At 47.8% G+C, this 12,615-nt stretch overlaps 1 protein-coding gene across 1 annotated transcript; it reads right to left on the bottom strand.

Annotated features, from left to right (window-relative positions):
- Window positions 1-2,131: 2,131 nt before the first annotated feature.
- On the bottom strand, window positions 2,132-11,589 carry stpg4 (sperm-tail PG-rich repeat containing 4). Its single transcript, XM_072709717.1, has 8 exons — window positions 11,580-11,589; window positions 11,341-11,466; window positions 8,233-8,289; window positions 7,745-7,999; window positions 7,029-7,093; window positions 6,865-6,910; window positions 3,355-3,459; window positions 2,132-3,038 (listed from the first exon to the last, which is right to left on the bottom strand). Exons 2-8 carry the CDS (start codon window positions 11,413-11,415, stop codon window positions 2,931-2,933), a joined length of 711 nt encoding a protein of 236 aa, XP_072565818.1. The 5' UTR covers window positions 11,416-11,466; window positions 11,580-11,589; the 3' UTR covers window positions 2,132-2,930.
- Window positions 11,590-12,615: the final 1,026 nt, after the last annotated feature.

The raw sequence follows: 12,615 nt of genomic DNA, 5'->3' as shown, positions 1-12,615 counted from the left end.
TCCCTGCAAAGATGTTTATGGAAATTAATTGAGCCTATAAAATATTGCACTGATTTTTTTCACACCACTGTTATTAGGCAAGACGACAAGATGTTCATGCCTTAGAGCCCATCTTTGAATCATTCCCAACAGAATGGTTTCAGAAGGAAACATCTCAGTTGTACAGTATTAACCAGCATTTTCTCACCAACAAAAAGGAATAAATGACTTTTTGCCTTAAAAGCCCATAATAATTGACCTCTAGTAGAACGTGACTCCTAATTTCAGCCTTATTAGCTGTTACTGTTTCTTCAATTACACACGCACACACACACACGCACACAGGTTTGTAATTATATATTTGTGGGGACTCTCCATTCATTTCTATGGGGAAAACTCTAATCCCAAAAATTACATCCTTAACCAAAAATAACCAAATACAAGATTTTTGCCATTCTTAGTTTTTTGATTGCATTCACAGAATTTTATCAAATTGAGTTTCCCCACAAGGTCAAAATAACAGGTTTTAATCATATTGAGGGGGACATTCGGCCCCCACAATGTAACCCTATAATGTAATATATACATGCCGACACGCACACATTCCACAGCCCATGTTCACCCTGCACATGCAGATTGATTGCAGGCGGAGTCTGCTTCCAGATCATTCATTGGCTATACCATCTTCACTGCAACCGCCCAGAAAGACAACGCACTCCATCCCATGTTCCCTACGGAATGCATCCTTACTGCATCGCACATTCATCACCAGAAGTTTTATAAAGCGTTTTCCCATTTCCTCCAGGAGCGGATTTGGAAATCTTAATTCGAGTCAAGCCCCGGAGGAGAAGCCAACTGGATACATGTCCGATGAGATGGGAATCCCCTCAGGAAGGCAGCAGTGTTTGTCCAGCTGAGAGCTGGGATTAGATAGTCAAAGATATGGAGGAGATGAACAGCAACAGTGAAGCATTTCTGGAGACTCAAGTTTGCAAAATTAGCCTTGCATGATGATCCTGATAAACACAGATAAGTCATCTTACAACCTGGTCTTTGGAGACCCCCAGACAGTCCACGTTTTTGCGCCCTCTTAGCAAGAATGTGGACTGTCTGGCAGGGAGCTGGGAGGGAGCAAAAATGTGGACGGTCTTGGGGTCCCCAAGTATCGTGTTGGGAAACTCTACCCTAGACCTCACAACTGTCTACTGGTCTATGGACCTAATCTGACATGCCATGCATTTAATTTCCTCCCCCTTGTGAACCTTCTTTGGGGTGTCGTGCGTAATTTCAGTCTCTTTCCACAAGGCAGAACTTGAAAATGAAAATAAATATTGGTATTCCGTTGCTCCATCACCCAGCGGGTATTGTTGTCCCGTCTTCTCTCTGCACAATAATTACTTCCTCCTCTTCTAGCGAACAACATCCAGCCCAGAGAACAGAGAGTTATGAACTGTTATCTGATGGATCACTGCACGCTGACTCCTGGTAAGGAGTCCCACCCTGACTGTGTCATAGTCTGACAGGGGCCCCCACGTGGGTTTGATCTCGCTCACGTTACGTGCTTGGCGTGGCAGGTTATGGAATTTAATTGTGACACATCCAGAGTAAAAAAAATCTCAACACCCCTTTTTTGTACCGCACACACAAAACCAGTGACTCAAATTTTTAACACGCTATTATCTCGTAGTTGGGGGTGTGGTCTCTCTTTATGCACATACATGCTGCTGTGAAAGCTGCCTGCATGGATTTGTGGGTGTGGCCCTTTCTTATTAGTTCTGGGTGTGAGCTCATCTGCACCCATGTGCATCTGTTTTCGCTCCATGTTTATGTTAAGTGCCTCGGTTGCTATGGTACCGGTTACCGTATCTAGCCGCTAAGAGGCATGCGGACTCATGCAGCTACAATGGAGCATTAAACCGACAGGATGGCTTGAGAACAGAGCTGGGGTTGAAACCTAACGTGGCTCCTCCATTTAAGGCATTTGTCCTGTTGCTAACTAAAGGAGCCTCTTTGGTGAGTCTTCAATGCAAGGAGAGAGCCTTTCGGGAACCAAGCACTGCATGAAAAACATTTTCCCTGAAATAAAAAAGAAAGAACTTGACTCACTAGTTTGGCCCCAGGAGTAACCAGGCAACTGCACGACAACAACAACGGAAAACCGCGGCTACATTAATCTCTGCAGACCTTGGGTGATTTTATTGAAGCCAGGGCGGTGTTTGTGGGCCACTGCCTGCAGTGAATTACTCCATAGTTCCAGACTCAAAAATGCAGTGGGAAGCACCTATCCCTGCTCACGGCCGGGTTATTTTACCCCGGGTCAGTCGTGTCACCGGGTGGTGACCGGTGTTTGTGTACGGTCCCAGCGAGTGTGTCTGCTGTGACACTGAGCTCATTGTGCTTCAGTGAATAGCTGAGCAGGCCGCACAATGCCTCACTCTGGGGTGTAATAACAAACCAGCTTGGCCCTCACGAGTGCATAACAACCGCCATTAACCAGGGAGGGAGAATGACTGGATTAAGAAATCATTGTATCCGGCTGTGTTGCACTAACAACCCTGATGCCTACAGAGCATTTTTAGAAATAGTTTTGGGTTTGGTACAGTCTGTTATCACACTCCATTCAAATGTAGGGTTAAGATCTCACGGTTGTCTGTTTGCCTTGTTTGCGTATGTTGACACTTAAACATACATTTCATGCATGTGCATTTTAAAGCCAGATTTGAGGTTGCATGCAAGGCGGTTTTGTGGTATTTTATCCGTGTTTTCATGTCAGAATGTGCAGGGGAAGGCAGTGGCATGTATGTTTTGCATTGTGTGAAAACACTAATTCCACTCCATAGATTTTTTTTTCCAGTCATTTACTTCCTGGGTAAGGAGAGAACCTTAACGTTATTGGTGCTGAAGAGAGAGGCAGCTAGCAAGGCGGACATCCTGCTCAGATCCTGTATGGGTCAGACGCCACGGAAGAGGAGGCTGCAGCTTTGTGCCCTGGTAGGCCCTGCTGTGAACCGCCTGCCCATCGACAATGCCGGCTCATACGCTCCTGGCCCGGGAGTTTTCTGAGAAAACAAAGGCACCGGTAGGATATGAGATGTGACCCTCCCTGAACGCAATGATGCTATCATTTCATCCTCTCTGGGACAGATGAGCTGTATTATATTCAAATGGGAACATAAATACCATCACTTCAGATGCTGGGATGAATCAAGAACTGATGTCAACAGTCCACAGAAGCTACCTTTTTATACATGATTCAAAGTTTGTTTCTTACTATGAAGTTTGGACTAAATTTGAAACAGGGTTTATTATATAGTCATGTAGCCTCTTTTTCGGGCCCGCCATGGTAGAGGAAGCATCGTGAAGTGTTACGCATACCGAGGGTACGTTATGAAGGCGGGGCACCGTAGACAGGAAACAGGAAGTGATGCCACGGCTGGGTTGAACCCTCAAGTCGTAGTGTCCGGGGCCCGGTCCTTCTCTCTGCATGGTAGGGTATTAATGGAAATTAACATCTCTAGTCTCTGTGAGGAAAGAAGTGCAAGTGCGGCGGCGGTAAAGGTGTCAAACTTTTTCTGCTGTTGATTACAAAGCAAATAACCAGTTGTAAAGTTTCACTGGGTATAGCCTGAGTTCACAAATAATCCTTTTAATAGGCTTTGCTTGATTTCATGTGATGTCTAAGGGAAACTTTGTCCCCATGTTTTGTTTTTAAACAAAGGGCATTTGCACTTTTTTATTGAACTGAAAATGAACTGAAATATCCAGATTGGTATCTTTAAATTTTCCGGATCAAGGAAAGACTCTCAAATCCACTTATCTGTCATTTTAAGGCCGTCCTACATTCTTCCTCAAGCTGTGATGCAGCCCATGTAAAGCTCTAAAAATGAATGTGTCCTAGACCCAAACTGCAGTGTGGAAGTTCCATCACATCCCAGGAATTCACTCCTGCGTGGAAAACAGGATGTAAGCAAACTGTATGGAATGCTATTAAGTTCCAAACAAAGGTGCAGTTATGTGTGTGTGTGGGGGGGGGGGGGGCGTCAGCTGGCCTAAGTGGTTCTGATCCTCCAAATCAGGCTCAAGATGGACAACCCGCCAGACGTGTGCATGGTGTGGCCAGACCAGCATTATGACCATCTCCTCATGGCTGCCGAAGTCTGCTTCTCCTTGGTTTCTTCACCGTCAACCCATTACCCTGAGAGGTGGAACCCAGACAATGGACGGCCTCATCACATGTTCACTGTGAACTTCTGGCTTCTCAGTTCTGGGAATTCTGGCTGGTCCACTGTGTCTGTCCCTCACCTGAGTTGGTGTCCATGTGTTGCTTAATTCTTGGGTCTCTCACTTGCTCACAAGCACCCCCTGCCCCTCACTAGGTCTCCCCCAAATCAGGCCGCTGGATGTCATCACCGCTGACATTAGCGGCTATGTGAAGAAATATCAGCTTGGTGAGTATGTCACTTCAGTGGTGACACAGTTCATGCTTTCTGTTCACGGAAGGAGCTCAGAGATCCACTGAGTCAGAATGCCTCAGTCGAACACCCGCCCCCCCCTCCACCCCCCAGGGAATATTCTCTGTCAAAGTGTCTTCTTTCCTTCCTTTTGTCTAATTTTGTCCCTCTCTTCCTCTCCTCCTGTGTGGCTCACACAAACTCAGCACACAATCTGCCTTGCACACACCCCCCACCTCCATGGACTTGAACTCTCTCATACACTAATTGCTTTCCTCTATTTTCAGCCTACTCCTCCCTTCAAGTCCCCTGATTCATGCCCCCCCATCCCCCCTCCAAAACACACAGTCAGGCACACATGGACTACACTGATTCCTCTCTCCATTTCTTCCTGGACACAGAATAGTATGACCAATAATAAATAAGATTATTTCATCCCTAACCAGCGCCCATATGTGCCAGACTGTCCTCGGCCCCCCACCTTATTTATGATGAGATTCATTATGTGTGAGAGCTTGTGTTGGGGGGGGGGGGGGATACTCCCTCATACTGCGCCAGTCCCTGCAGAGCTGCTAACTGACATCACATACCATCTGATTCCTGCCGGTGGATCACTTGATCTGCGCCCCCACCCCTTCCTGCGGTGTGCGGGAGTCGAGGCGGGGGATCGGTGTTAATTCGGGCTTATGTCATAAGCGGCCTGTTTGTTCGGCTTTCCCCGAGACGCCTCTCTGCCCGATCTCACGCTCCCCCTCCGCAGAAGGACTGCATGGGTGTCTTGAATCGGCCTCCCTCCTTCTTCGTGTCATCCTGCCATGAGGGTGTGGCCCGAAGGCACCTACGGCAGGCCGGCCCGACCTTCCACAGCTTCTAACCGTTCGTAATTGTGAGGATTCTGAAACGTCTCCATTTCACCTGCTGCTTCGCTAGGGCCGAGCAGCTGCTGGCAAAGCAGCGGTGGCCTGCTAGGTCACTGCACAGGAGCATGTGAATAGTATTACCTGCAGTCCTTAGTGCTGGGGTGGGCCTGCTTGCAAAGGGTGAGTCAAGATGGGATTGGGTGGGAACGGGGTGGGCGGGGCTGATGGGAATGTACCATAGTGGTATGTGATAGGATTATGTGATTGGGCGGTGCAGAGAAGGACAGGGTTAGCATTTGGCTGATTGGGAGACGTCAGAATTGTGACTGCTACCCGGCAAATAGTGTTTGGTGACTTTGAGGAGTTATATTCAATGTTATCAAAGCATCAAACAAGTCACTGTAGAAGGAGCTTCAGGGAAGTGAACTGGAAAAAAGATGATTGAAAGAAGAGCTTAATTATTAACTAAATGAAGTGGTTAGTAACATGTCCAGCACAGATTCTGCCCTTATGTGGCCGACCATAAATTCAAGAGTTATCATACAAAAACACAAAATCAGCAACAATTAATCCTCTTCTGTTTACCACTTTCAAGAAGCGTCAGACTTCAGCCTCTGGAGAATCCTTGACATCTGCATCGATTTGTTTAATTAAACTGCCGGACCTGTGATTTCGGGTGATTAGCTCGAGATGAAGAGATTTCTGCAGTAGGGCTATTTAATTATGGAGTTTTCTGCTGCCCTTTCACTGTTCAGAGCTCAGAAAGAATAACTGGGCTCAGTTTGGTCAGTTAACTGTCCGATGGTGCTATTACCCAACTGGAAATGCATCGGTACTGGTAACCAAATAACTCAGTTCACTGATACAGCAGCTCATCATTTTCTATTTACTATTTTGACTCTTTGCCACTTCAATACTCAGTCATGCTTTGAGCAGAAAACAGCTGGCAGAGAGGGCCACGCCTCGGATAGCCCTCAGCTGCACGCCTCGTAGCCCTCTAGGCTCTCTCCTGTCGGGCTGATCTGCAGCCGCGTCCTCAGGAATGGCCGGCATCGCCCTTTCTCTGAGGCACCAGACCACAGACGACATTCCTCTTGCAACTGGCACCAAGGCAGGGCCGAGATTATATTAAGCGTATAAAGCGTATACCGATCTATCACAATACCAGTACACCAGTCAGAGAGAATACCAGTCACCAGAATATCAGTACACCAGTCAGAGAGAACACTATTGAACTAGATTGCCAGCCCACCACTGAACCAGAAAATGCACGGAATGCCAGTCTTCCAGAAAACCAATAAACTGCATCAGTTAGCCAGAGTACCTGCATGTCAGTCAAAATACCCGCACCCACCACATATATTTAAAAAAAAAAAAAAGTTTAAAATAGTTGTTATTTAATACTTGAAATTATTTCTGTAATTGCTGTTCTGTTATTACTGGGATATGATATCATTATGATAATCATCACTGTCATCATATTCATTTGTTTATATAACAAATGCATATCATTGAATGGATTCTGCAGTGTCACACTGGCCTGGAGCCCTGAATCATGTAAGATGAATACTCACCGGGGGTGGGGGGGCGCGCTTCACAGTTGAGCGAAACATCGGATGCCTGTAACGGGAGGGGGCACATGGGGGGGGGGGTGGGTTTAGCCAAGAATGAAGCCATAGTGGAGGCAAATGCTAAGGGTATGTGGACAGTAAATTTGGAGGGGGGGGGGCGTTCTTACTTGCTGGGTAGTTTGGGAACAGGTTTCTCTGTCACGTCGTAGTGACACGGTGAGAGGTCGACGTCCTGAAACGGATACAGATCAGTCGATCCGGGCCGCGTGACTGTAAGCCGAGCCTGAGAGTCCGGGCCGCCGGCACTGGCTGCCAGAGAGAGCTGAATGTTTCATGTGGCTGAGTGGGTTTCTGCCAAATTGGGAAGGGGGCGGCGACGCAGGTGCAGACCTGCCTGAGGTTTGAGCAGGATTCTAATGCAGGGGCACATCGCTTGCGACGCTTTCTCCGTATTATTTTATTCTTTTTGATCACTATCTGGTTATAGTGCTGGGAAACCAGGAGGGAGGGCTTGGCCGGGTGGGAGGGGGGGGGGGACTATGGTCAGGCATTAGGCAGCCTCACATGCTGTTTGAGGCTAGCTACTTGGAAGTGATCTAATCCAACGAATAATATCGTGTTTAAACATAGTTACATGTTTAATGACGCTAAGGGTGATTTACACAAATCTGAGTATTTCTTATTTTAAAGAAAAGCATTATTTAGATAAATATGGAACTTTAGCTAATTTTTTATTTATACTTGCGGCATTCAGTTCATCATTTCAATAAGGGGAATGAGTCAAATCTCATTATTCAGCTAAACTAGATATGGAAATGCGTCATCTCGGGTCTACAGTGTACGGCTAGATGATTTTGGTCTAATGGAGATGGAGTAGGCGCACCTTGTCTCTGATGCCCAGCGTGTGGATCTGTGGCCGGGGACAGCTCTTGAAGACATAGGAGGCAGGCCGCTTGAGAGCCTCCTGGATGGAGCCAATGTTCTCGTAGGCCCCCGGCAGGAGCAGCTTCCCCTGGCGCCCACAGTGCACGGGCACCTTCCTGCCCTGGCCGCCAAACCCATACGTCACCCGGACAGGGTTCAGCTCGGCCTCTTCCATAAAGTCCCGGATGTGGTAGCTCCCTGGGTTGGGAGAATCCTACAGAGTGAAGATGTGCATTGCCATCAACGGACAGCTAGACTGGCTCCTTGGCTGAAACTGCATGCAATATATCATTTAAGTGTATTTTTAACCTCAGATTGGACGCTGTCTCTTCAAGCAACCTCCCCCAAGTCATGGCAAAGATAAATCCAGGCTATATCCCCCCAGCTTCTTGGGTTTTATGTAGCAGGTGGGACACTCAAGATTCATGAAAAGGGTAAAAGACAAACCTTCAAGGTACATCTCCACCAAGCTTCTCTGCCCGTCATGTCGCCTGTGTGCTTGCTCTGTGGGGAACATTGTCATCAGCAGTAGCGGCTACTGAAGGTGCATCATGGTTGCTCACAGATACCTGTGACGCTAGGCGACTTTGCGGACTATAGATCATTAATATCTAGGCAACAGGCCACAAACTCCAAGTCGCACCTGTCAGGCACTGTCAACCTGACCATACATGGACAAACGCATCCGTGGCAAGACTTGTCTGTGTCCGTGGCAAAATGTTTTGTTTCAGAAAAAACAACTATATAAGCCACGTTTTTAAATGCCATATCCAATGCCAAAATTCATCATGGTGTCGATCCTGTCAATAGTACACACTAGTGGCCAAAATTGTAGAAAAAAAATCACTAAACGAATATCGATCGGTACTGCTGATAAACCATCAACGAATGTTAGTTATGTAATCTCTAAAAATTATGTGTTTCCACAATTTTGGCAACTAGTGTACTTTCCACTGCACCGTGTGCTGTAGCTTTGGGATCAGCATCGATTACAATCAAGATGAGGGTCTGAGCATTTGGCGTGAAAGACGGTCCCTAGGAATTGATCAGGAATTGGTTCAGGGTCCTGGAGACGTTTGCTTTTGAGGCATGTTGACTGCTAATACAGTAGTTCTGCTTGGTTTAATCCTGACAGGCCCTGTGATCTAGGCGTTTGTCCTCGAACACAAAGTCGCTTCCGGCACAAATGTTACCATGAGCTCAGGCCTCCGTCGATCAGATGATGGAGAGAGATGTGGAGCACCTCTACCATCAAGCACTGATCCTCTTGTGATTATGCACTGGAGTGACAGAGGCGCATTCCCAGAGTGGTACTGAATGACCCCTTAGTTCCAGCCCCCAAGCTGAGTGTCCTAAAGGCTCCTCTGCATGGCTGAGCCTGCAGCCTGCGGTCAGTCACCATCTTCCTTGTGTTTAGAGGACTGCAGGGCCATAGCTGAGGGGCACCCAGGAGTCACTCACCCTGCCGGGGCCACAGCTGAGGGACACCCAGGAGTCACTCACCCTGCCGGGGCCACAGCTGAGGGACACCCAGGAGTCACTCACCCTGCTGGGGCCACAGCTGAGGGGCACCCAGGAGTCACTCACCCTGCCGGGGCCATAGCTGAGGGGCACCCAGGAGTCACTCACCCTGCCAGGGCCATAGCTGAGGGGCACCCAGGAGTCACTCACCCTGCCAGGGCCATAGCTGAGGGGCACCCAGGAGTCACTCACCCTGCCAGGGCCATAGCTGAGGGGCACCCAGGAGTCACTCACCCTGCCAGGGCCATAGCTGAGGGGCACCCAGGAGTCACTCACCCTGCCGGGGCCACAGCTGAGGCACACCCAGGAGTCACTCACCCTGCCGGGGCCACAGCTGAGGCACACCCAGGAGTCACTCACCCTGCCAGGGCCATAGCTGAGGGACACCCAGGAGTCACTCACCCTGCCAGGGCCACAGCTGAGGGACACCCAGGAGTCACTCACCCTGCCGGGGCCACAGCTGAGGGACACCCAGGAGTCACTCACCCTGCCGGGACCACAGCTGAGGGGCACCCAGGAGTCACTCACCCTGCCGGGGCCACAGCTGAGGGACACCCAGGAGTCACTCACCCTGCCGGGGCCATAGCTGAGGGACACCTAGGAGTCACTCACCCTGCCGGGGCCACAGCTGAGGGGCACCCAGGAGTCACTCACCCTGCCGGGACCATAACTGAGGGACACCTAGGAATCACTCACCCTGCCGGGGCCATAGCTGAGGGACACCCAGGAGTCACTCACCCTGCCGGGACCATAACTGAGGGACACCCAGGAGTCACTCATCCTGCCGGGGCCATAGCTGAGGGACACCCAGGAGTCACTCACCCTGCTGGGGCCATAGCTGAGGGACACCCAGGAGTCACTCACCCTGCTGGGGCCATAACTGAGGGGCACCCAGGAGTCACTCACCCTGCCGGGGCCATAGCTGAGGGACACCCAGGAGACACTCACCCTCCCACATGGCTATCGGTCCGGAATGCAAATGAGCGCCGCTGAAAGCCCCCCCCCCCCCCCCCCCCCGGCCTCTGCGCACAGGGGATGTTTTTCACATTTCGGCTTGTTTTCCTCAACTGCCTTTCAAGAGGCTGGAGACTTCCGCTAGCTGTACCTTTCTGGGATTAATATAACACTCCCCCCCCCCCCCCCAGCTTGTGGCAGGAGACACATACTAATTTTCGTGATTATGCGGCTCACACACACACACAAAGACATCTAATGCACTGTAGGAAGATGAAACAAGGCTTTGCTGAAATATTAAGTACCATCCATCCATCCATTTTCTATACCCACTTGTCCTAAGCAAGGTTGTGGGGGTCCAGAGCCTATCCCAAACGCTATGGGGGAAGGCACCAAAGCACTTAAGAGATTAAGTGCTTTTATAAATTAAATATTAAGCAGCTTAAATATTATTGCCATATGTTGCATGGTACAGTTTAGCCACATTCACCTTATAACTTGGTCAAGGTAAGAAAGTAAGTAAACGCTGAACTTAGGCTGCTCCTCTGCTACAGCATTTCTGCAGCCCCTTCCAGTGTTCACCCACCGTGCCCATTACAGGGCAGATTCCTATCCTGTGAGTGCTCCTCTTAACGGTTACTCAGTGGTTGATCCTGCCCCTTTGAGAAAATATCTCCATTGTTCTTCAAGTTTCTCTTTTCCATTGCTTCTTATTTAAAATATCTCAGTCGCTGGTGAGGAAGCTGAACCAGGCGACAAAAATAGCGCAGGGGCCAGTCCCAGAACGGGACATGAACTGGATTGCTCCGTTAGATATCCGGCGTAGAGTTATAAGACTTTAATATTACTTTGTCTAAACGTAAACGCCACACATAAAAAACAAACTTTTAATTTTTATACTCAGCACCTGATAAACATTTACAGTTATTGACAGTATATAGACTGCAGAAGGCATGCTGTCCTCAGATGGATTTCCCATCCCAGCGATTAATGTCAAGACCATTATAGCGGGAATTGTTTTGCGGAGTTATTCGCCTATTTCCCGCATCGCACTTAAACGTGTCGCATTTTAATCCTTACCTTTGGTCTGTGATTGTCGTCGTCACCAAGCCCCCCTTTAACATTCGAGGCGGCTCTTTCTCTATATAAAGTCATGTATTCCTTTTTCTCAGTGTCACTCTGTATTCTCTGATGCCTTTCTGAAAACTTTAAAGAAGATCGTTAAAAGCAGATAAATACTGAAAGAGAAGATTCATATAATTTAACTGTAACGCAGACTGAAATATCTTTATCTTTAAAACTGTCCCCTTGGCCAGTACCGTGTATTTGTTCAGCGGTACAGACGCATCTAGCGCTTAGCAACACAGATGCGAATAATACCGGACTGACAGGGTAACGGTGCTATAACATCTTACGTTAAACAATCGAGTTCGATTAATCATCATCATTTTACAAAAACAGAATTCGAATTCGAATAGAATTCGAAACTTATGGCAACTTTTAGAACGGGTGAAAAGTAGACATCGGCGAATGCAATCCGTTTATTATCACAACTAAAAGTGACACTGAAGTCCTCACACTTATGGTGTGTTTTTATACATCCGTATTTAGTGTGTATATTTACTGTATACTACTCTTGCACTGCTGTTAGGTTCGGCCTTGAGAATGTCATGACTGGGAAAACAAAACGTCTGATGAATGACATAAATAAATAGTTATCAGAGGAGATGATACATGACCAACACAACAGCTGATGAAAAGGCAGATGCAAGCACAGCTGCTTTTTTTCTTGAGACTTGAAATCTGTTTTTTTTTTTTTAGATCATTAATTCAGAAAACATTCCCTACTGCTTTGTTGTCCTTAAGGGGATAGCATATGCAGTTCAAAAATTGTATTAAAACAACATTTTATATATACACCGATCAGCCATAACATTAAAACCAGCGACATTGATTATCTCATTACATTGGCATCTGTCAAGGGTGCCATTACATGCTAGGCTCGTGAACAGTCAGTTCTTGAAGTTGATGAGTTGGAAGCAGGAAAAAAATGGGCAAGTGAAAGGATCAGAATGACATTGACAAGGGCCAAATAGGGATGGCTAGACAGCTGGGTCAGAGACTCTTCAAAATGACATTTTTGAGATGGTATTGTGGGGTGTTCCCAGTATGTAGTGATCAGTTCCTACCAAAAGCAGTCCAAGGAAGGCCACCCATTGAACTGCCGAGGGGGTCATGGGTGCAGAAGACTCATTGACAATGTATCTGAGGAGTGAAGGCTAGCCTGTCTGGTCCGATTCCATGGGAGAGCTACTGTAGTGCGAATTGCTGAAGAAGTTAATGCTGACTATGATA

Source organism: Paramormyrops kingsleyae, chromosome 3 (genome assembly GCF_048594095.1).
Source record: "Paramormyrops kingsleyae isolate MSU_618 chromosome 3, PKINGS_0.4, whole genome shotgun sequence".
Classification (NCBI taxonomy): domain Eukaryota; kingdom Metazoa; phylum Chordata; class Actinopteri; order Osteoglossiformes; family Mormyridae; genus Paramormyrops; species Paramormyrops kingsleyae.
The sequence above is the reverse complement of the archived record's forward strand: the minus strand, read 5'-3'. Positions and strand labels throughout refer to the sequence as shown.